The sequence below is a fragment of the Misgurnus anguillicaudatus genome, chromosome 20, assembly GCF_027580225.2.
Source record: "Misgurnus anguillicaudatus chromosome 20, ASM2758022v2, whole genome shotgun sequence".
NCBI classification, from domain to species: domain Eukaryota; kingdom Metazoa; phylum Chordata; class Actinopteri; order Cypriniformes; family Cobitidae; genus Misgurnus; species Misgurnus anguillicaudatus.
In genome coordinates, this window is record NC_073356.2 from 38,146,200 (window position 1) to 38,171,728 (window position 25,529).

Consider the following 25,529-nt stretch of genomic DNA (forward strand, 5'->3'; position numbering starts at 1 on the left):
ATATAATAATAACAGAAACGTGTTGCCTGTCTGGTAAGCAGTAACTAAGCTGTTATGTATATATTTTACACAAACCGGTTTAGACTGCTAAAGTAAGATTTGATAATTAATTGTATTGTTAAAGTACCCTGTTAAACAAAAGCACTTGTTTACACTGAGGCATTTAAACGTTGAACAAACATACACTTATCATAAGATAATGCAAATGCATTTTATATTCATAAGTGTTTTAACACTATTGGCTTACAGCTGGCTATCATTGTAGATGACTGTAAAACAGTGTAATCAATGACTGCTTTTATGAGGGGAAAATGTGTCAGGGTGCATCGGTGTCTCAATTATTGCGCAACCTGTGCGCAGCCCGGTCGGCTTCATGTTGCCATTCTATTGGATTCAACGCGCTATTGTGATATACCGGTAAAACGTGAACGACATGAGAGAAACAACGTGTCGGTCTGCATTAATGTCATTGTGAAAATGGGCGACAGACACGAGAAAGGCCCTGCGAAGCGCAGGCGAAGAACCACGATCTCCGGAGAAGCTGCGGGAGCTCGAGCGCAGCGCGGTGGCGCAGGAGAGACGCTCAGCGGAAAGGTGCTCGAGTCACCAACCAAAAAACACGAAAATAATGATGGCAATAATCACAGACTCAGGTACATTGTGTTTTATTTATGCGTTTATATAGCGAGCATTTTCCCTATGTACCAAATGATGCACGGGCTTCGGTGTAATAATGTGAACTGTCAGGATGCCAGATCTGTAATATGAAGTGACATATTATGAATATTCATAATAAACGTATAGGTCTGTATAGATATATGAATATTACACAGTCTGTCTATATATAGAGAGAGAGAGATACTAAGTTGTAAATTGTAACTAATGCATAATATACATATATAGGCCAATAAACATGCACATTTTTCATCTTGATAGCTTGCATACCTCTGGCAAAAGGATTAAAGTATGAAAGAGTCAGAAAGTCTAAATGGCATTGCATAGTAAAAATGTTTAATGAATGCAAAATGTTTTAAAAAAATACTTTGATTGGTTTGAAATAATGCCAAATTAACCATGGTTTTACTACAGTTCAGTGGCGGTTCTAGGGGGGCCAGCGGGGGCCAGTGCCCCTGTTACAACAAGCTTGGACCCCCTTGTGGCCCCCCTAAATATGGGGTGTGAAATTATTTGTAGCTTACTTTTTTTTGCGATCGTTGTTTTTTACACCTGTAATTAGACAGTGGCATAAACATGATATTTGGCCTGTTAATGCCTTTAGTGCAGTGCAGAAAATTATGACAAGAATAAGGTCTAAATGTATCTAGCCCCTCTAACAGTACAACTGGCCCCAGATTGCCCCCCCCCCAGTTGAAATGGTCTAGATCCGCCACTGCTACAGTTAAAACCAAAACAACATGATTACTGTAGTAAAACCATGGCTACCACCAAATACCCCATGGTATTAAAAAACCATAGTTATACCCTTGTTACTATAGTAAAAGAATTATTTTGGTAATAGTAATCAATACACAAAAAAAAACATGGTTACTACACTTTACCACAAAACCATTTTCGTAAGGGTTCATGTTGGCTATCCACTAAAAATTACATTTAGCTCTAATGTACATTTCATGTTAAAGTGGTTTAGTCAAAGCCAACACTTCATTTCTTCATTAGAGTTAATAGTTCACCTATGACTACTATTGAACCAGTGACTACTGCATTAACATTATTTAGCACTAAACTCTCATAAACAGAGAGTAAGTGAAAGTGAGAGACTTGGTCTTGACTGGTTCCTCTATTCAGACTAATGATAAAGCCATGAATGATGAAATGATGAAGCCGACTGATATGAGGCCATCATCTTGCATCAGCTGCATTATGTCCTAAGAAAGCAGCTACAACACTATGTGTTAACATGTTAACCGTTTGATAGAAAGCTGCGGTAATGAGGACAGTGGTTTGTATACTTTGCTATGGCCTACCTCAAACCTAACCCCTTAAATGTATACCGGTACATTTAGTAATACTCTTTAGCTCCAAATCTGTACTTTTTAATGAGTAGTGACCCAGTGATGGCTTGGGTTTATATCTCGATAATTTTCTTTACCATTTGACTCTGGATTGTTGGTATTTCATGGGTATTACTGAGATTTTGACTTAAACTGGGTTTCTGGTTGCTGCAGTGTTTCATCAGCAGTATAAGTTTTAGTCTTCAATCAATCTCTCAAGATTTCATCTTAGTGTCAGGGATGTAATAGCAGATATTACAGCGGCCCCAAAACTGTCATACATTAGTCACACTTACAATATCACGGCGTTAGATAACATCGACAAACAAATGCAGAACTTTCTTCACTTTCCTGAGTCTTTTTTTTTTCGTTTTTAAATGAAAATTTCAACTTTTATTCAACTGGTGTGAAGGTGGAGGACATTTGGTGGATGTAGAAAGGCTGTTTTGTTAGGACTTTCTACATCCACTAAATGTCCTCCACATTCACACCAGTTGAATAAAAGTTGAAATTTCAATTTATGGACATTCTGTAGTCTCTAAACTTATGAACAATAATATGTTTTTGCTTTGAATACACTATACATTATATAAAATGTTTTGCTGGTGTTGTCTTTATTTAAAAGAAATGAAACTTGGTTTGACATTTTAGTTATCTAATAGAATTGGCTATAATATTTTCTAAATCTGAAGTGATCTAGGGTTTAAATACTAACTGGGTTCACTCCATGTTTCCTTAAAAAATGTTGTATCCAGCAAGCATAGCCATCATTTTACTGTCTAGCAGTGTTGGGGGTAACGCATTACAAGTAATGTTCATTACGTAAGGGATAATGTAGAGGCAGCCGGTAGTTATTGGGAAATAAGCCCCGACAGTGTGATCAGGACCCGACGCGAAGCGGAGGGTCTTGTATCACACTGAAGGGGCTTATTTCCCAATAACTACCTGCTGCCTCTACATTATCCCGCTTATTACACGGCTACTTGCCACATAAGAAAAAAAACTGGATATGAATATGAATTTGAAACATTTTATTGGCATATTTGTTTTAAATTAACATTTTTATCCTTCCGCGAAACTTTGCACAGATGCATAAAATGATCGTAATACCTTATTAAGATCCTCTGCGTCATACTTGTCTCCATTTTTTCTCTTTTAGCCAGTCTTTGACAAGTTTTAATGCCCATTCTGTATTTTTTTGTGTGTTGGCTTCGTAGCTGTCATGCTCTATTTTGTCAAGTTCAGTATCATTAAGCTGTCTGTCTTGTCGTGGTTGTCGAGTGTTTGTCACAAGATGGCGCCAAACAGACAGTAATCTTTATTGATCTTTATTGGCGCGGAGCGATTTTACTCGTGCAAGTAGTCCGGCTATGCGTTATTATTTTGGAGCGGTTATTATTTGAAAAGAACGAACCTGCAAATGTCTCAACTGACCAATCAGAATCAAGCATTCCAGAGAGCCGTGTAATAAGTAATAATATTACTTTTCTAAAGTAACGAGTACTTTATAAATGTACACATTAAAGGTGCAGTGTGTAATTATAAGGATCTAAAGACAGAAATGCAATATGATATACATGACTATATTATCAGTGGTGTATAAAGACCTTAGATAATGAACTGTTATGCGTTTATTACCTTAGAATGAGCCATTTTTATCTACATACACTGCAGGTCCCCTTACACGGAAGTCGCCATTTTGTGCCGCCATGTTTCTAAAGTAGCCTTAAATGGACAAACTGCTTTACAGAGCGCGTTTTATCACTACTGTACAACATGTTTGTCCTTTGGCGGCTACTGTAGCTTCTCTATGCGTTTCATTCAATGGTGGATTGAGCCGTTGGTTGCAATTCACAATCTACACACTGCACCTTTAATATTTGAGTTACTGTTTTAAAAAAAAGTAATGCGAGTTACTTTTCAGTTTAATTAATTAGAAAAAATAATTAATAAAAAAATTATGTGCTGAATTAAACTGAATGTAGTCACCTTTGAGGAACAGTTTGAGTCAGAAAACGGAGATGGCAGGCCAGAGCTTGACATTTTTTGTGATGGAAATATGCAATTTCTGAATGCTGAACTTTTAAGTCATAAAACTGAAAGAGATCAAGCCTTAGCCAAGTAAGAAAAAGTAACGCAAAATTGACTTAAAAGTAACGCATGTATTACTTTCCATGAAAAGTAACTAAGTAACGCATTTAGTTACTTTTTTGGGGAGTAACTTAATATTGTAATGCATTACCTTTAAAAGTAACTTTCCCCCACCACTGCTGTCTAGGTTAACTATATCTACATAGATATAGTCCAGCCATGAGTAACCCACTTCTAGCCAAAATAAACTTGATTACATGTCGCTTTTTGCTAAAATAACTTGTGAGTAGGGCTGTCACGATTATGAAATTTGGCAGATGGTTAATTGTCTCATAAATTATGCCGATTATGGCGATTAATTGTCTGTTTTATTGCTTTGACATGTAATTTTCATATTTTTTGTTTGTTCATGAAATAGTTTTCACACATTGTTGTGATTTATTTAAATTAAATAATTTGCAAGGTTTACCTGGCAGTAAATATTAATACATATAACACATATTTAAAAGTAATTAATTATTTTCTTCAATAAAAAATAAACACAACGAAGTGTCTGAAACTAAAAATGCAATCAAAATAAACTAACTATACCAGTACAGGCCTGAAACAGTAGCCAATCCTACTAAGGTCATATTAGTACTGTACCACATGTCTGTAGTGGCTGCAAAAAATCTATTCCTTACAGATTCTTAAGACTAGCATCCATTACTTCTTTAAATTTGGATTTAAATTAAATGGCTTTGTAATGTATTGTGTTACACTGTCAGTTAAGAAGCGCCATCTGATACGGTCTCATTACAGCTCCCCCTTGTGTTCTTTAGAGAGACGTGCAATCATTGCGGTGATCTGAAATCATCGCGATGAGGTCAAACTATTTTGATGAGATGATTATTTAAGCATTGTGACAGCCCTATCTGTGAGATGTCTGATATTCCATCATGTAAGCAAAGTGATTACAAGCTGTTTGCTTTCATTTATTTAATTTCATTTATTTTTGAGTTATAGTTAGTCATCTATTACATTTTTAATGACAGCTCTTGTTTTAGGCTAGCCGTCTGGGCTGTGTTTGGATGGCTATTAGATGTCTTTTAAATGCAAAATGTAAAAAAGAACAGATAAATATTATAGCATCAGAAAACCTTATCATCATCATCTTCTTCATCTCTGTATGTCCTCAGCTGTCACACACTACAGGAATCTCTGCTCAGCTCTGACAGCGGTTACAGTAACTACAGAGGGATTCTCAACTGGTGCGTGGTTATGCTGGTGAGTTAACCAATCACATGACATTAAAGGTCCAATAAATGAAAGAAGAATAAAGTGTCTGATGAGCACTTTCACTAACACAAGCAGACAGTAAAGGAGAGGGTTTGACATTATGTATTGTGTCATTGTCCAGAGAAGACATGAGCTTGATTTATGTTTAGCTCATCACTGTTACCTGAGCTCAAACACTGACTCACAGGTGGCTTCGTTCTGATCACATCTGTTATTTTTATTTGCCCTTTGGCTTGATGTCTACTTGAGGTTTGGAGTCTTTCCACCTGTTTGTCCTCTTGATCTAGAAAGACTTAAAATATTCAGCATACAGTATGTTCGCATCCACACAGGTGTTTATGAAGACTTTTGCCCTTTATTGGCATCCCATTTATTCAGGTCTGTTGGGGATTGGATTAAGTAAAAAGTTTGACCTTTATTCTTGGCTTCAATCTCATGCAATCATAAGACATTTAACACAGTGCCAGATGTATTCATATTACTTACAGTGTATAACAAAAGACTACTGAAGTTGAAGTCAAGTTGTTGTGATGGCAGAGTTTCACATGAGTTACTGTACAGCTTAAACCAATGCTGTCATAGAAGAGATATAAGAATTTGGATTTTACTTTTAAGTCTGTTTTAAGGCGATGACAGGCCATTGGATTATAAAAAAAATAATGCACACCCAAGGTGGTAATGCGGCACGACGCAAAATGGAGTGCCGTTTCACCGCGGGTGTGCATTATTTTCAAATAATTCAAAGGACCGGGGTTGATTATTTCTCTTATACCACGGTTACCACAAACATTGCTCTGGTGCCTATTTTTAAGACATTTGAAAGTTAGGTGTGCGGTTATCAAAAAATAATGAATACCCGTGGAACATTTCTCAACCAATCAGAAGTGCATTCAACAGACCCGTGGTATAATCTTGATTAATCATTTGCAGAATAAAAGTTTTTGTTTACATTATGTATGTGTGTGAACTGTGTATAATAATTTTGTATGTATAAATACACACACACACACACACACACACACACACACATATACATTTAAGAAATATTTATTCATATTTTTATATGTGTAAATATATTTTTATTTTTATATACAATTTATATTATATATAAATATAAATTAGACATGCATGTGTGTGTATTTGTTATACACAGTACACAAACATATATGATGTAAGCAAAAACTTTTATTCTGCAAACGATTAGTCACGATTAATCGTTATGCAGCCCTACTTAAAATGATTTGCAATGTTCATGACTATTAAAACGGTCAGCCCCCCTTTTTGAGTAACTCTGCCATTTTTTGGTCTAGAAGCCAAATCTTGACCTTGTTTTAAAGAAGACACTTTAAAGTTTTTCACCGAAGTGTCTGGAGTTGTGAATATTAAATAAAAAATAGTTTTAAGCATTTTAAGTTTATTTAAAAAAAATAGTAATGCAATAAAGTATATATTTTACATAAAAAAACATACACATTAAAATGTTTTACTCCCAAAACGCTATGAAAATAAGGCCAGGAGTCTTAATAAGTTCTGATCCAAATTTCAAGTTAAAATAACACAAAGGTTTTTGTCACACTTTTAGTGGTTTTACCAACAAAGGCCACTAGGTGTCAATGGTTTGCTGCATACTCACAAATCACAATTTAATAAATTACTGTCACTGCATTATTAATAATGAAAAAAAAGGTTTTGAAATATGAAAACTACAATCTTATGCTGTGTTCAGACCAGCTGCGTCTAGTTCGCGCGAATGGCACGAACTGAGCGTTGCCGCAAACGCGCGAGTTGAAAATTTTAACTTTGCGGGAAAAACATCCCACGTTAACCAATCAGGAGCTTGCTCTAGTAGTGACATGATTAGAGGAAGCGAGCGGAGTTGCAAAAGCCCCCCCATGACACGAGTTTCCGTGTGAATGTCTCGATAATTTCACGCGTGGCATTCACGCACGAATGAAGCAAGTAAACTCAAACTGTTCAAGCTGCATACTAGATGCGATTTTGACGCCTCAAACGAGGCTGGTGTGAGCTTTCTAATGAGATATATCCCTATATATATTCCTACGGGGTGAGTGAAATTTAACAAAATGACTGTCAGTACTAAATATCTATCATCAAATGACCTTGAAGTATGAAAACTACATTAAAGCTTTCCAACAATATATAGTTTGTCAAGATTATTTCAGGTTTATAGGATATCTAATAATAAATATTTAAAAACACCTTGGGCCCACCTGTTGGCCAGTGACATTTTCGAAATTACTCGTACTCTTAACATTATTTTTGCAAAATGGTGATGAAATATGAAAACCTCAATCTTAGAGCTTTCCAACGATTAGTTTGTTAGGATTAATGCTGGTTAAGACTAAAAATGATTGTTTTAAATAGGTAATGCCAAACGTCCCACCTGTGGGACAGTGACAGTTATCAATAAATCTCTCATTCTTTATTCATTACTCCATCATGCTCATCTCATGTTTATAACTTATTAGACATTAAAGGATTTTTCCGGTAACAAATGTAGCCTCTTTTCTATTTTTGTTGACAGTTTAGAGTACAGTATGTGTTGTATGATGTAATCTAATCATGTGTTCAATAAAAGGCAGTAGTTTGTATTTTGTGAACTTTGCTCTGGTTTCACACACCGTCTCCATTGGCTCAGAGCAGCACATTCACACATGATCTCTATTAATAGTGTCCATGATATTCACATTTAATATGCAGTTAGATTATAGAAACTAACGCTACAAGGTCACATCTCAGTCAGACTTATGATTATGTGTCAATCAAATGACAAGTCTGTCAGAAAGTCTTAAAGATTCTCTTCTGTATGGTAATGAAGTCAAGATTACTTCAAAGAACGCTCAGAAATGTCCTCTAAAAATAAACATCTATTTCACACTAAACCACAGAGACACAAAATGAAGCAGCTTCTTCAAAGCCGTGGAAAGCAAATCACACTTTCTAAAACCAATATTAATCCTGGCTTTGAAACATTTTTTCAATCTCTTTCACCTAGTTTTTACACCATATTCCCATGAAATGCCCTAAAGTGCTTTGAATTCATTAACGGTTAATTGTGAAAGTCAAGTGGAAAGCCAGCTGCTTGAGAGAGATTTTACTTGGAGAGCATTGAATAGAAGTGAAGTTTATGTTCAACGCTCCTCTGTTCTTCACACGATTCCCAAATATAATTGAGTTTTGAGTATATGTCTGTACAATCATTATAAACAATATGTTTCTTTAATGTACAAGGCAGGGACATGTCAGAGGATTTTCAAAATGCTGTTGGACTATCTTTTCAATTTCTAATTGTTATATCTGAAATATTTAAAAAAGAAAAGTTGTGATTAATTAGCTCATCACTCAATGTAAGGTTTGTGTCACAGCTACTCTAAACTAACATTGATGATGATCAAAATCATTAGTTTATGTTTGTGTAATGTTTAAAGAGAACCTATTTTGTTGCTAAATAACAACGCTATTTTGTGTATTTGGTATAATACAATATGTTCACGTGGTTTATGGTCCAAAAAACACATTATTTTTCACATAACATAGATTTTTGTAACTCCAGATATCCTGCTTTCCTCAAACGCTCTGATTTTGAAAAAAAATCATTGATTTTAAAAGCTCTGTGTCTCTGATTGGCCAGCTAATCTGTACGTTGTGATTGGCCTGAATCCCTCTGACGTCAGCAGGGAATGTGACGCTTCTTACCATGTTTAAAAGATTCACAATGCAATGCTGACAGGAGTTAACTTACGGGCTGTGAATCAAAGTGGGAGGAGTTATGATAATGACCAACATATGTCACGTCAACAGGCAGAGGAAGTAACTTGTTGCCTACAATCCTTATGTTTGTTGAGATTTACGTTGGAGATGATAACTCGTGTCATCGTTTACTTTGGGATTTGTACCTATTGCATATCATTAACATGAACTAATACACACTTACACACCAAAGGAAATGTAAAATAATGAATCGAATAATAGTTGCCCTTTAATCCAGCAGCAAGATTTAGGGGATAGTGATACACAACTTGAAGATGAATGTGTCGACACAAATTTGGGAATAAAATTGTGAATTCACTCACATAAAATGATGAAATATTAAGAACTCTCTGAAAAGATTTTTTTTTTACATTAAAACACTTAGGGCCCTATTTTAACGATCTGAAACGCAAGTGCGAAGCGCAAAGCGCATGTGGCTTTGTGGGCGGATCTTGGGCGCTGTTGCTATTTTCCCGGCGGGAGAAATAAGTCTTGCGTCCGTTCGTCACGTCCCGTCCGCGTTGAAAAATATATCCAAAATGAAAGTTGAGCCGACGTCTTTGACGTCATCTGGCCGTGAATTACACGTCTTTTCTGCAGGTCCCTGGACGTCTAAATGCGCCGTATTTTGGATGTTTAAATGTGTTCCTGCATAGTTTAAATATATGTTTTAAGCCCTCATATAGCAAACATGTGGACGTTTTATGACCGTTGAAAAGACGACCCTTCGTCACGTCCCATCGCGGTTGAAAAATACCCTAAATTAAAGTTGAGCGGACGTCTTTGACGTCATTTGGCCGTGAATTACACGTCTTTTCTGCCCGTCCCTGGACGTCTAAATGTGCCGTCTTCTGGATGTTTAAATGTGTTGCTGCATAGTTTATATGTATGCATATAAAATGAATATACACCCATTGTGTAACATCGTGAAAGGCAATCAATTGTATTGAGGTTTAACACATATTCACAAAGGTTCAAAATCAGTTCAAAATTGGTCCAGTCAGACCTGAACGTCCATAAACCGTTTTAACCACGTGTACTTCACAAACACATTAAAGAATACATTATTTGTGGCCATAACAAAAAAAGAAGCATGTTCTGATTTAGCACTTTTTATTTTTTTAACCATTTAACTATAATAACAACTTCAAAACACTTTCTATAAAGGGATAGTTCACCCAAAAATTAATATTTAGTCATTTATTCCCTCTCATGTTTCAAACCTGTATACCCTCCCATGTTCTGCTGAACACAAAGATATGTGAAAGAATGTTTTTAACAAAGCAGATCCCACAACCCATTACTACAACTGTAAAAAAAATATTGACAGTTAATTGGTTGTGAAGTTACAAACATTCTTCAATCTTTGTGTTCAGCAGAAAATATAAAGGTATACAGGTTTGAAACATGTGGATAAGAAAATTATAACAATTTTCCTTTTTTGGTGAACTCTCTCTTTAACACATCACAGCTGTTTAGCTTTTTTGTATCCACCACCCCAGCTCTTCCTGGAGCGTGCTTGAGGTGGTCTGCCATAGCTGCATCTATTTCCGAGTCTGTGGAATTTGGGCTCCACCTCTTCACAGCATCTGAAGGAAGAGAAGAATATGTTTCTTTTTAAAATAAATACAATTAAAATTTTGAGGTAAATGACATGCACTTACTTTCAAAATCTTTATGGTCTACAGCTAAAATGATATATTAATATTATATATATTATTGTACAAAATATGCTCTGCTTTAAATAAGTGTTAGATCAGTTGTGGGGGATAAAGCATTTGTCCCCTCCCTCTACAAAACCACTGTGGTGCTCTTGAGAAAGACCCTTAACTAGGTGTGTCAAAAAAGGAACAGGATATTTCTGATAAAGACAGGTGAGCTGTGATGTCCCCTGAATAGATCAAGCATAACAATAAAATTACAATCAATATACAAGAACAAGTTTTTTTAGATCAACATTCCCCAAATTACCTTGAATAACATAATACAAAGGTGTGCCTTTAAAAGACTTCTTTTCCAGATGTCCACCACCCCTCATATTGAACTTTGCCATAAGACAATTTGACATCATTCTGTGAAAGAAATGTAAGATTACTTCACCTTAGACAAATAACCTAAAAGGTCAATAAATCACAATTAACAGTAATGAGCAATTGCATACAATGTTTAAACATACACTATGTGTTAACACTTCACAACTTCACTTGTTTCATCTACCATGTAACAAGTGCTATGAACTATATCATCATCCCTAACTTTGGGTGACAAGTAATGGCTTACACTGAAATTATGTTTTGATTTCTTGTTTTCAGTATGGCTAACTGTTTAAGTCACTACGAACATTAAAACTTCTGAACAAGTGATGTGTGACAGATTAAATCCTGAAATGAAGTAATATAAATAGCTGGGTTAATTATGGTGGTAATCAATATATATTCCTTGAATATTATGCAGGATTACACAAATCAAGAGAAATACATACCTGTTCATAACGTTGTTCACGCAGTCTCTGACAGAATATCCACCAACTCAGACAGTTGCTGGACCTAAATGTGAAAACAATTGAAATAATGTTATAGAAAGATAGATGGAAATATATATACATATTATTTATGTCACAACTTACGCAGATCACCTTGTTATCAACATATTTGATGTATTCATAATGCACAATACACAGTCATATAGCATTTCTTACATGTTGCATTTGAAGCTGAGGCCATAGGTGAAGAATCAGGTAGTCTCCATCCGGTAATTTTTTCGTTGTGTTACCTCACCTGTACAAATATAGTTAATTATATGGTAGTGTAAAATATTAACAGTAAATCACTTCACAGTGTAATACTGCATTAGTTATGAAATCAGCTGGCTGTACTTTTAGGTCTTTGTGGTTGAGCAATGACAGATATTATAAGCTCTGTATTTGTAACTATTAACTCAGATTCAGAGAAATGTAAATATGTTTATACTCTTAGCTTTGTTGTCACTAATGTAAAATCTTGCATGACACCTTGCATGTAATTTCATTAAGTACAATAAACATACACATGCACAATGTATTTTAAAAAATACATAGTAGTGTAAAATATTTAAAAAAATCACTTTTTATATCAAAGTTTTTGGATATTATATTGACATTCAGGCAAAACCCTGACTCATGGAATACATTTTTACCTAAAAATGAGAATGACATTATAAAGGCAAAAGTGTATGCACTTAGGAGCCAAGCAATGTGTTTGTATAGTGTGGGAATGCACCAAAAAAAAGCATCAGTAGCACGTACGTCTCATAGTGTCACAGCTTATTCTAGGGTATAGATCAATCACACCATTGTGATACCGATGTTTACTGTCATGAAGTGTGCCTGTGTAAACAAAATACACCAAAACAATTTATATACATTTTTGAGTTTCATATCAAAATATATAAAAGTCATTTTTGAAAGAATCATGTTTTTTCATAGTATTAAGCAAAAGCAGTCAAAAACTTACAACTTAATGTAGGGTAGACAAAGTCAGGGGTCGGGCACGCCTCATCTAAGTGTGGTGGACACAAAACTTGATCTTTAGCACAAACAAGGACATATGAAACATTAGAACATTAACAAATGTGTAGACTGTTTAAGTCATATCTACAAAAAATCATATCTACAGTTTTCCATTTTTTTTTATTGTTTGTAGAATGCACTAGAGATGCGCGGATGGGCTTTTATTTCATCCGCAACCGCATCACAAAACTCATCATCCGTCCGCCATCCATCCGCACCAACGTTTCTGACCAGTTTTCAAAACCACACCCGCCCGCCATCCGCTGACTGGGCGATGCAAGGCGCTGCTGATGACAGGCGCTGCTGATGACAGCCGCGAGACTAGAAAGCCCTAGAAATATAAGCAGTGAACTCAGGCAATGTTTACATTAATGCGTTTATCCTTTAAAATGCGTTACTTTTGCTACGTTTACGCCTTTCATCTACATCACCGTTTTCGACCCTCATACGGATTCGTTCGTCAACGCTGCAGACCCTGTTTTAGTTTAAGAAATCAGACGTTGCGCTGAGTGTAAATGTAGATGGAGTCTTATGTAAACAAACAGCTGGTGTCAACGTGACAGCGCATCATTTTCAAAGTAAACATTATTTTATTCAGGTAAATGGAGGTTTGCAACGGAGGTTTTGACAAAAATAGTAAACATCTACCAACCAGCTATTATAAATGCTATATCGGATTGTTTTAACATGTATCATAATGTCTATTTTATATTTATGTTTGAGTATTGTTGGGTTTGAATATTGTTGTAATGTGTTTATGTTTTGTTTAATTTTAGTTAGCTTATTACGAAAGATAGACTGTCATTTTAAATGCCATATAGGGCGTTGTAAAGGCCAATATGTAGGGAGAATTGTAATGGGTCAGACATTATTTTCCAGTTTAATTTAAGTTTTGTTTTCTACTTTAAAATGAATTTCGTTTCAGATAATTTGTCTCTTAATTTTAATCGATGTTTTGTTGATAAGTTTTGTGAATATAAATTAATAAAAACAATAAACTCAACGTCATTAATATTTAATGCTCGTTTAGCTAGCGAAGGACGTGCACGGACCTCGCACACATTTAAAAATTAATGCAATAAGCATTTCTGTAGGCTAAAGCTATACTTCACCTCTTACTATGTTTGATTGAAGTTTGCATTTGCTGAAATTAATTTTTGCTTCAAGTTCGTTTAGTACTGTTCACTTGAATGCTTTCTTTTTAAATCATAAAGACCAGTCTCCGATCGGCGCACATGACATGGGACAAAAATTAATAAATAGCCTAAATTAAACGCACAAATTAGTCTGCACTAGTGTCATCCTCCTGATTTACCACTTTGTAAAACTTATTCCAGGCAACCCTTTTCTGACCTTTTATTTCCTTTGTTTTTAATTCTCATTTTTTTGAGTTTGCCACGTACCTCCTTCGCCGGCGTTGATAAGAGCTGTGTCAAAATGCGTCCTCATTTCTCTGCGCTGTTAATGATAGAACGAATGGATCCTTAACATGCCGAGGGTATCCCAAACAATTAAAACCTTTATTAAATAAAAGTGTATTTAGAAAACTTTTTCTTGTCACTGTTTTAGTATTATAAGTTATGTTTTGTGTTAATATTATTCGGTTTATGTTGCGTATATTTCTAAGGTTGATTATTTGATATACTGTTGTTGAATAGTTTAATCTACATCAATGTGTCATATTTTCTAAAATAAATTCATATTTTTCTGATTACATATTTATTTTAATAAGTCAGAAATGTCTCCGCTGTTTATTGCTGATAGGCGCGATGGGCGCTACTGGGGCGCGTGAACAGGTGACCCAAATTATGGGTCCTCTGAAGGCTAGACCGTCTCATTTCAGTTCTCTTCGCGAACTTCTGAGCCTGCCACCTTGATAGACATAATGCTCACCTTTAAGGTCGTATGCTTTGAAGAACAAAGCTAATAACAAGCAGTCGATCCGCCACCCGCCCGAATTTAATTAAAATATTATTTTTCGTCACGTCATCCGCCCGATCCGCGGTTTATCCGCGGAGTCCGCGGCTGTAACCGCCAACCGCGCATCTCTAGAATGCACATCTTTATTTGGTTTGTGTTGACCTTCAACTGTAAATAAAACGAAATTGTAATTAATGATATTAACTCCACAATAACAACTCCAATTTGTTAATGTATTTTCAAACTGAGACATTTACCTGACTTGGGTTTTGGGTGGTTATATTTTGGAGGGTCTGTGTAGGACACAGTGCCTTTAACAGCTTGTTTATTTTTATTTGGACGAGGTTCTGCTTTTCCTTTGTACAAAACAAAAGCAAAGGAAGTTAATCAAACAAACACTTATGCTGAACTTTTAATGCAAAACAGTATTTAATATTTTGCATGTGCAATGAAATCAAATCATTGTAATTCCATTAATGCCAAATAACTTTTATTTTTCAGATAATTTACTTTCTGAAAGAGACTTTCAAGAGGCTACATTAATAAGTTACTTTGACTGTATCCTTAAACATACTTTATACCATGTATAAGTTCAAAGTACGTTAGCTTTTAGCCTTCTAGCTAATTATTGCAATACTCAGTGTGGACAATTCTGGCAACGTTTATTTCGGAGCCTTCGTGTCAAACAAGTAAAACTTAAGCACGTTAATCAAATAATACACAATGTACTTACCCAACAGTAGATTTTGAATGATATATGGACAAAACTCCCTCGTAATCGCTCCTCGTGTTTGAATGTGAACTTCCGGAAGAACGCGTGACGTCACCACTATCTCGCGAGATAATCTGTCCTATCGCGGGATTTTGTAATATCCCCAGATTTATCACTATATTTCTTTAAAATTAAGAGCACAGTTTTTGAAATAACATCCAACTCGGACCTAAATGGTGACCGGATATGTATCTGTTTTACATTTATATGCATACATTTAATAATAAAACAGGTTGGAATAATGACTAAAATGCAGTGTGGCTTTGCAATCACACTGGGCACTTTGTGATTATAATTTATTTAAACAAGATAAAGTTAATATATTTACTTTGCATACAAATCGTGTATTTCATAAAGATTATCCTGTTTTTTTCCTACTAGTCTAGTCTAGACGTGTAAAAGACGTCAGTGGACGTCTATTCACAACCTCTTAAAAACCTACTTTTTGCACTTAAATTAATTTTTGCAGTATTAACCAAGGTGTAAGCACAGCATTTGCATATTTCACAATGACTTTATAGAAGGTTTATGATTTTTTATAGAGGGTCATGATGGACTATAAATGCACGTGTAAAAGACGTCACCTAGTGACGTCCTCTTACAACCGATTCACAACAGGGTATAAATATTGAAGCACGCGTAGTAAAAGTCAAAGTAACAATTATACATGCAACCCCATAGAACTATAGACATGTACAAATGTATCTGAATGCATGTTTATGAAATGTTCCGTGTTACATATTTTCACCGATTTGTGCCGTCATACCGCGACTATTTTTGGCCAGGGACACGACGTTGCGGTCGGACCAATGTTTGCTGGGACGTTCTTGTAAGAGCAGTCAAAGACAGAGAAGTTGTTTTGTATGGGGATAGGAGAAACCCGCCCAAATCAGCGTCGGTTAAACAGGCGTGAGAGGAAATAGCCGCAATTGTCTCATCAGCTGCGCCAAGCACTACAATGATGTCAGGAGACGGGGGGATCCCAAGCTTGCCAGCATAAATCGGGCACGCCGGGCACACAGGAGGACATCGCTGCGTCCACCCTCACCGCTGAAAGGGTTTGGGGGCTTTGAAATCGGACACAAGAAACGCAAGCAAGGTCCAACCCCAAAGTACACTTACAAATCAAGTTCATATACATTAAGGTTTCTTATGAAAACATTTTAATTATTATTTAGATAAAATAAACGTAATACAGCAGCCACACAACAAACTTATGAAAATATTTTAATCGTTATTTGCATGATAATTGTTTAACGCTGGCACACAAAATAAATAAAAACTTTCACCACAATGCTCACCACAATGATTTCCCTTATCTCATGTTCATGTATTAATATTTTTATTGTAAAAATTTATGATTTAATGATTTCCCTTATCTAATATTTTTTATTGTAACAATTTATGATTTGCAAAAATAACTGTTGCATCTGTGTAGATTAGATAAGCAATGCGCGTTGTGCACGCTATACATTATGGTCAAGCATGCGCCCTTAAAATAGCATAATGAACCACGCGCAACGCGCCACTGACTTTAGACTATTTTTTTTTTGGTTAGTAGCGCAATTGTTTTTTGAAACTGCAAAATAGCATAAGAGATGGTTTGCGCCGGAGCACGCCTCCTTTTTTGCGCTGAACTGCCCAAGGAGCGCAAGTTCATTCCCTAGTTTGCCGACGTGCGTCTGTGGAGGGAAAAACCCGCTGTGCGCCGATGCAAAATACGAAATGATACATGCGCCACTGACAAAGTCAATTGCGCTGGGTGCAAGATAGGGCCCTTAATGATGCTGACTGATCTTTGAGAGAAATAGACAAGTGGTCTATAATACATTTGTTAAGTACTGTATATAAGTAATTGATTAAGTTTTGAGCGTTGAAAGAGTTTGTAGCCTGAGATTAAAAAACTTATTCTGCCTCCTGATATTTTTGCACCTTATTTTATGTATTATGTAATGAATATAGTCATTACTTGTTACTACTTGTACTTCTGGTTAGATGCTTACTGCATTTTATTTGTTGTGTACTTGTACTTTGCACAATGACAATGAAGTTAAATCTAATCTAATCTTAATGGCAGATTTTGCGAAATATTATAAACATGTAAACAAGAATCCAGTAACAATAATAACTTGACCGAGAGGATCTGATACCTGTGATTTATCTAGACATGTGAGACAATATTGACTTGTAGTTACATCACCAATTAATAAGCAAAAACATGAGGACTCAAGAGTCTATTTACATGACCAATAAACATAGACAATAAGACTAAACTTTAAATAAAATGCCAAAATGATTTATAAGCATTGCACTGAATTGTATTATAGATGTGCAAATAATTAATAATAGGTACAAACATTAGTTTTAGTGAAGTTCTCTCAAACCCACAGTTGAATGATCAGTAACATATTTTTCTTAACATCAAACATTATTTTTTATTGGTTTAAACATCATCAGTCAGTATATATATATTCTTTGTACATGAATTGAGTTTATTTGTTTCTCTACAGGTTTTGACCAATGCACGTCTTTTCCTGGAGAATCTTATAAAGTAAGTTGAAGACTTAATTTGTTTGGTGTTTTATCTGAATAAGACAGATATGAAGTACGCCCAGCATGTTATTAAGCACACACTTTTATTTCAAGCATGTTCTTTATATTGATCCCAGTATACATGTGTGTTTTTCAGGTATGGCATACTGGTGGACCCTATCCAGGTGATCTCTCTCTTCCTGAAGGACCCCTATAGCTGGCCTGCACTTTGCCTGATCATTGGTACAGTTGTTTGTATTGTATCTGTTATAAAGCAGCTTGTGCTGAAGACATCATTTCAAGTCATTTGCATGCAGATTTATCATAAATATATAAAACACAGTCTTATTTCAGTATGATGAGTCTAATCTGTGGCTTTGCTCTTTCAGTTTCTAATGTGTTCATAATGGCAGCTCTGTACATTGAGAGACGTCTGTCTGTGGTGAGTATCATGCTGAATATAAACTGAATTAAAGAGCTTAACAACATGTTTAAATACACTGAAAGGGTAAAACAGTAAAGCATCTTTTTAATACAGTATTTTTCTCATTATCATGTGTGCGAACCACACAAATGCATTCTTGTTCAAATGCAAAATAAGCTAAACTAAAGTCTCATAATCTGATAATGAGATTTGGAGCATCACAGTTTGATTTCACATTGATTTAAATGTTTGACATGAGTCAAAAGTAATTATTTAGGAGGAAAACTTGATATTGCTTGTGATAATCAGTTTTCAATGGGTTTTATAAGAAACTTGTGTAATGTTTAATGTAAAGCTGCTTTGAAACAATGAAACAATTGTGAAAAGCTCTATATAAATTAAATTGAATTGAATGTATTTTTTTTCCTGTTGATGTCATCCAGGGCACGATCTCTGAAAGCACTGGAACATTCCTTCATTTCATCAATCTGGCTGTTATTTTATGTTTCCCAGCGGCCACAGTCCTCACTGTGACCTCCATGACTCCAGGTATTACTTTTACTGTATATTATTCTTACAAAAATATCTAAACCTACTTTTCTATTTAATACAAATATTATCTCATTATTATGGAGTGTTGCTGTGAGTTGTGTTATTTTGTGTTTTGCAGTTGGTGGTGTTTTTGCGTTGGCGGTTTACACCATACTCTTCCTCAAGCTTTACTCCTACAGGGACGTCAACAAATGGTGCCGAGAGATCAGACAGGCCCAAGCTCGAACCCTGTTTCGATCACACTCCTGTAAGTGACGCTATTTAAGTCATAATACTAATATTACTAATAAAACAATAATAATAATATTACTAATAGATACTGAATATGCATAAACAGAAAAAAAATGACTTTCTGAGATTGATTTGAATCTGAGCGTGTGCAATAATGCTGCAGCACTATAGTGACACCTGCTGGAGAACAACAGATGACTGTTTTCAAACTCTGTCTCTCTGTCTTTCTGTTTGGCTGTCTGTCTGTCTCTCTCTCTGTCTGTCTGTCTGTCTGTCTTATGTGCTCTGTATGTTTCTCTTGTAGGTCCTTCTGTGCACAGAGCCAATGGATGCACTGGAAACACACAGGCTTCATATCCGGGTAACCTCACACACAGAGGTCAGTACTGCTTTAATTTAAAGGAGGGGGGGTGCATGATCTCTGAAAGCCAATGTTGATATTTGAAATCACCTAAACAAACACGCCCCTACCCCAATAAAATCTGGACCTTCTTTTGATAGACCCGCCCCACACATACGCAACCCAAGTGTGTTTTGGTACTTGGCCCGACTCCCTTTTCAAAAGCGTTTTTCAAAAAGCGTGCACCCCGCCTTTAATATAACTCTGACATTCTTTGGTCTAGAAGCAAAATCTTGGTTTTATTTTAAAGACACTTGAAAGTTTTTCACTGAAGTGTTTGGAGTTCTATGCATTAAATTAAAAAAGTTAGAAAATAAAAATAATGCAATAAAGTATGTTTTGTATATTAAAAAACATAATGCTAAACAAATAAAGCCAGAAGTCTCAACTAGTTCCAATCGAAATTTCAAGTTAAAATCACAAAAAATGAGATTTTAGTGGTTTTACAAACAAAGGCCACTAGGTGTCAACGGTTAGCATAATCTTATTATTATTATTAATAATGAAATATGAAAACTACATTCTTAGAGCTTACAATGGTACATAGGTTGTGAATATTTTTGAAGATTCATAGATTAATTTAAAGAATATTAAAATTATGAATATAAAATAATTTAACATAATGACTGTCACTATACAATTTCTATCATCAAATGCCCTTGACATATGAAAACTACATTCTTAGAGCTTTCCAATGATATATAGTTGTCAAGATTAGTAGGTTTAGACTAAGAAATTATTGTTTTAAATATGTAATGCCAAGCATCCCATCTGTGGAACAATGACAATTAAAGGGTTAATTTAAAGGTGCATATCACCTTTTCAGTAAAAGGGTTAATGAGTTTCAATTACAAAGGCGTTTCAGTTCATTTGTGATTAAAATGTATGAGAGTTATTTTGTATAATGTAACAATGAGCTAATGCTCATTTACTCCTCCATAATTCATCAACAGTGTTTTCTGGCTTTTATATTTACTCACATGGCTATGATTATATATTTATATAGTGTTAATTTCTTACAGATATGTTTTATTTTGTTTTCGCTCCGACCCTCTGCTACGAGTTGAACTTTCCGAGGTCACCACGAATACGAAAACGCTTCTTACTGCGCCGACTCTTTGAGATGGTAAGATGACATCAGAGATAAATATAAACATCATGTTATGAGTTAGTCACCAACAGTGTTTCTCTCTTCCAGCTGTTTTTAATCCAGTTAATGGTTGGATTAATTCAACAGGTTTGTCATTTCTGTTGTAGCATTAATTCTTTGGTTTTTGTTTTTGTTTTTGTTTGTGTGACTCTTTTGAAATTATTTCTGTGTCTTTTAACAGTGGATGGTTCCCACCGTTCAGAACTCAATGAAACCCTTTCAGGTAAAATCTCAGTGTCGTTGGGTGAAATTCTACACTGCATAAAGATAAATTATTAAGATTTAAACCAAATACATATATCCATGTGAAACTGAATGACCACACACCTGATCTACTTATGTACCTAGTAATGAATCACTTGAATTGAATCACTTGAATGGTACAGAATCAGAATTGATGTGAGTCTTTTCTGACAGGACATGGATTTCTCCAGAATGGTGGAGCGTCTTCTGAAACTCGCTGTAAGTGCGGACAGACGCTGCGGTTGCTTTGGCTGTTGTTGCTATGGTTACTGTCATCACAGCTGACACTGTTGCCCCTGGTGTTGTGCGAAAAAGACCTTTCACCTTGACTTGTTGTATCACATATAAATCATCTGCGTCCAAAACCGTCTACTTCCATACTATATAGTAGGCGAAAATCAGTATGCGAGGCGAATAGTATGTTCAAATTCATAGTAAAACTATAGGTGAAAAGTACCTGTATGACCTACTACCCAGCAAGCAATTTTGCGCTTAAAAGACATCTAATAGTCATCCAAATACAGTTCAGACGTCTAGGCTAAAACAAGGGCTGTCAGTAAAAATGTAATAAATGAAATAAAATAAATTAATGAATGTAACCAATCAGTTTGTAATTACTGTTGACTTTGCTTGCATGATGAAATATCAAACATATCACAAGTTGTTTTGCCAAATACAACATGTGACCAAATTTAACTTTATTTTGGCTATATAAGTGGGTTACTTGTGGATTATATTGGGTCTATAGTAGTTAATCTAGATGCTGAAATGATGATTACTTCCGGCTCGATTTTTAAGTGTGCATTCGATTTCCCATGAGGTCACGTGAGCTGCGGAGCCACCAAATTCAAAGTGAATAAAATAAAAATACTAGCAATGTACAAACCAGGTTGTGCTTTAAGTGATTTAGGTACCAAGAAATGCATTCCTTGTACCTTTTAAAGAACACATAAGCTAACATAAGCTAACAGTCAAAGGACATATGGCGGTGCAGTATATCCTAAATGTATTCATACTACACACACACATACTGTACAGCATGTACTGTTTTAATGATAAAGCAGTAGATAATACAGTACATACTGGCACAGGACACGATTTTGGACGCAGATCATATTAAATATTTAGAAAAACATTGTGCTGGATATCACACAAACTGATGAAATGTTTAAATGTATAAAATGTACAAAAAAGTAAATATGAAGAGTTTCGTTGCAAAACGAGATAAATCCATTTTTTAACATTTTTGTCAAAACATGTCTATTATTATGTAATCATGTTATTATTTTGTTTTATGGTGCTACTTAGCTGTATTTTTTAAGTTATGAAGGTTTAAATCAAAACAAACCAACTGCAGTTTTAAATTAATTGGAATGCACAACCAAAAATCGAGATTTCTGAACAGTTAACAAAACGGTGGTTATCTCGTTTTGCAACGAAACTCTTCATATATAGTTTGACATCAACTTAAACATCAGTTGTAGTATTTATAATTGATGATTGACATATCTGTGGCCCCTCCCCTCTCTTTCCACAGGTACCCAATCATTTAATCTGGCTGATCTTCTTCTATTGGTTTTTTCACTCGTCTATGAACTTCGTAGCTGAACTTTTGCAGTTTGGAGATCGTGAATTTTACAGAGACTGGTGGTGTGTTACTCTACCTTAACCCATTTAACCTTAAAACAATCTGCACATCTGAAACCTGTTTTACTGATGTGATGTGTTTAAAGAAATGTAGGTGTATTGATGATGTCAGGCAAAAAGAAAAGTCATTTGATTACATTTGGAATTAATATTACAAAGATAAAAAGTTTTGTAGTTCATAAAAACTTTGCAAATCTTAAACAGACTTTAACTTAGTTCCTGCTGACTTAATTTCTCTTCCTAAGTTTACTTAGAAGTCCTTCACGTGTTTGGCTTGTTTTATTCTTTAGTATTCTTGTCTTTGTAGGAACTCTGAAACCGTCCCATATTTTTGGTCAAACTGGAACATTCCTGTGCACAAGTGGTGCCTACGGTGAGACAGATGGAGCGGTTTTGCGTGAATATTTTCTAGAAATATAAAAATGATGTCATCATACTGTATCTCCATTAGTTTGAATAATTGTTGTTCCTCTCTTTTCCCTCTCAGACACTTTTATAAGCCCATGTTGATGAGAGGAGCAAATAAATTAACAGCCCAGATCGCCGTCTTCTTCCTCTCAGCTTTTTTCCACGAGGTTTCAGTAAATCTTATGATTTGTTTTCCAGTAACTTCATGTATGTTTCAGTAGAAGTGATGGTGTGTGATGTTTCATTTCTTACAGTATTTGGTCAGCGTGCCTTTAAAGATGTTTCGGCTGTGGGCGTTCTTGGGTATGATGTCACAGGTCGGTCTAAAATAATACCTTAAATTGTTCAATAAATCTGAAACGAAGCCAAATGTTTTCCATCTTACATTCTGTCGACTCGTTTAGATTCCGCTGGCTTATTTTGTTGGCCGGTTCTTGAGAGGAAACTATGGCAATGCCGCCGTCTGGATGTCTCTGATCATCGGTCAGCCCGTCGCTGTGCTGATGTACGTCCATGACTATTACATCCTACATTCTGGGGACGCCTCACAGAGCAATGCAGTATGACACAGTTTCTGCATTAACCAAGATGTGAAAGTTTATTTTTACAAGAAAGAATAAGAGACTTTTATCAGAAATCTCTAAGTAAAGTAAGCAGGCTTGTGTTTTATCATGTTCATTTGAATGTAAACACTGCCAATGAACACTTCCGTCTTTGTTTTTCTCCTGTATGTTCTTGCACTTTATTCATAAATGCATGATGTTTGTCAGGGTTTATTTTAAGAATCTAGCTGCTTTTATGTTGATTTAAATACTTGATATCTTTTATAGTTTACATCATGGAGATATACAGTAAATGCATTATTACAATGTTATTCTGTATGTAATCTTGTTTAAGCCAAAATGATATATTTGTGCCAATCTAATTGCCTGCTATATTAGTTGGGAAATGAAGGTGTTTTATTTGAGCCAAGCATCTGTGCTGTTCTTCAAGATTTTTAAATGAAACCCATTGTGGTGCTTAACTTTATTATTGCTGCTTACAGCTGACTCAGTGTTTTGATATCAACACAAGTTATGTGCTCTCACATACATTCAATCTACACCTAACATTACATTCAACCATTTCCATTGCAATTCCTGGTGGGATTTGATAAACGATGTTGTTGCGTAACTTTACTTCAAACCTTTGGAGATATTTCTTTCAATCAGATATCAAGCAGATATTTTCTCTAACAGCCAAAGTTTGTAACTAAATTTTACATTCTCTCTCTCTCTCTGCACTGAAATGTTTTGGCAGCTCGTGTTTAATAAAGCTTTTAAAGACACTTGGTTTTGAAAGTATTATTCCTGATTCATTTCTCCACCAATGTTTCAAAAGAAATTTTCATTCAGAAGCTCTGTGATCATTCATAACATCCCATCATTGAAAGTGGAAAAGTCCTGTGTCTATAAGATGAAGGTACAAGACTAAAGAAAATGATGAATTTCATGAGAATGATCTTATGACATCACATATAAACCATTGACGGGTATGAAAAGAATATTTTGTTTATTTGAAAATATAGCAAATACATACAAGTTTTTCAGGAAAGCATCATTCATGAGAGTGGTCAGTGACACCTGAACTCTTCCAGTGAGATCAACTCTTAACTATTTCATTGCTCTTTAGGACTATCAGCATTTTTACTCAACAGCAGGAATTTAACTTTTTACAGAATTATAACTTTTTGAGAAGCAAAAATCATCACTTATCAACCTCAGAGCTCATTGTGCATCGGTTCTGTACATGACATTGTGTGAATCGAGGGGGGCTGGTGTTGACCCGCTATATAGCACAAAAATATAAATTAACTGTTTTTTATTACTATTAAATACTACATGAATTAAAAAATATTGTGCTGCTCTGCCACAAAGTGATACTGTCCATTGTTTTTCACAATAAACGAATCCAAGATATTTCTGTCTGAAATAAATGTAATGCACCTCACACTGTTTTCTGGAGAAATTGACAGAATGTTAGATTTAGGATTGGGTTAGGGCAGTGGTCTCCAACATGGTGCCAGCGGACCACCAGGTTGCCCGCACAGAGTCTGTGAGTTGCCCACCAAAGCACATTCTATGAATAGCCTCAATTTTAATATTTATTTATTACATATTTTTTATAGCTTGGCTTCTTTTATGCATGTTAACATTTTAAACAATGATGAAACAGATCAACAAATCAAATAAAAGTGGACTATGAGTAGACATTATCAAAAAGTAGTCCTCCAGATTGTTTTATGCATTGTGGTGGCCCTTGCTCAAAAAAAGGTTGGAGACCCCTGGGTTAGGGGCTTTTAAAAATTCTTCTCAAACTATGATTTCACACTTATATGAGGGGTAAAAAATGGTTAGGGTCTGAGTTAGGGGTAATTTGGGGTTTCTTTGATTAAAACTTCAATCAGGAAATCACAGTGACTCTATAATGACAGGTGGGTGGGGCTTAGCTTAGGGGACACACAGTCTTTGACATAATTCGAACACTGGTTCATAATATTGTCAAAAATCTG

The 25,529-nt window shown here is 35.3% G+C and overlaps 1 protein-coding gene and 2 long non-coding RNA genes across 3 annotated transcripts; 1 reads left to right on the forward strand and 2 right to left on the reverse strand.

Moving 5' to 3' along the window:
* The first annotated feature begins 96 nt into the window (after positions 1 to 96).
* Positions 97 to 24,305, forward strand: dgat1a (diacylglycerol O-acyltransferase 1a). Its single transcript, XM_055219813.2, has 17 exons — positions 97 to 653; positions 5,282 to 5,369; positions 17,902 to 17,942; positions 18,081 to 18,166; positions 18,313 to 18,365; positions 18,791 to 18,896; positions 19,018 to 19,146; positions 19,435 to 19,509; positions 20,553 to 20,656; positions 20,729 to 20,767; positions 20,862 to 20,903; positions 21,098 to 21,142; positions 22,461 to 22,573; positions 22,878 to 22,943; positions 23,058 to 23,145; positions 23,233 to 23,295; positions 23,383 to 24,305. The coding sequence occupies exons 1-17, from the start codon at positions 289 to 291 to the stop codon at positions 23,542 to 23,544; spliced, it is 1,665 nt and encodes a 554-aa protein (XP_055075788.2). The 5' UTR covers positions 97 to 288; the 3' UTR covers positions 23,545 to 24,305.
* LOC141351582 (uncharacterized) lies at positions 10,080 to 12,799 on the reverse strand. Its single transcript, XR_012359879.1, has 6 exons — positions 12,644 to 12,799; positions 12,436 to 12,516; positions 11,851 to 11,929; positions 11,635 to 11,698; positions 11,124 to 11,224; positions 10,080 to 10,741 (listed from the first exon to the last, which is right to left on the reverse strand). It is a non-coding gene; the product is annotated as an uncharacterized lncRNA (long non-coding RNA).
* LOC129424229 (uncharacterized) lies at positions 14,748 to 15,505 on the reverse strand. Its single transcript, XR_012359880.1, has 3 exons — positions 15,353 to 15,505; positions 14,877 to 14,975; positions 14,748 to 14,787 (listed from the first exon to the last, which is right to left on the reverse strand). It is a non-coding gene; the product is annotated as an uncharacterized lncRNA (long non-coding RNA).
* Positions 24,306 to 25,529: the final 1,224 nt, after the last annotated feature.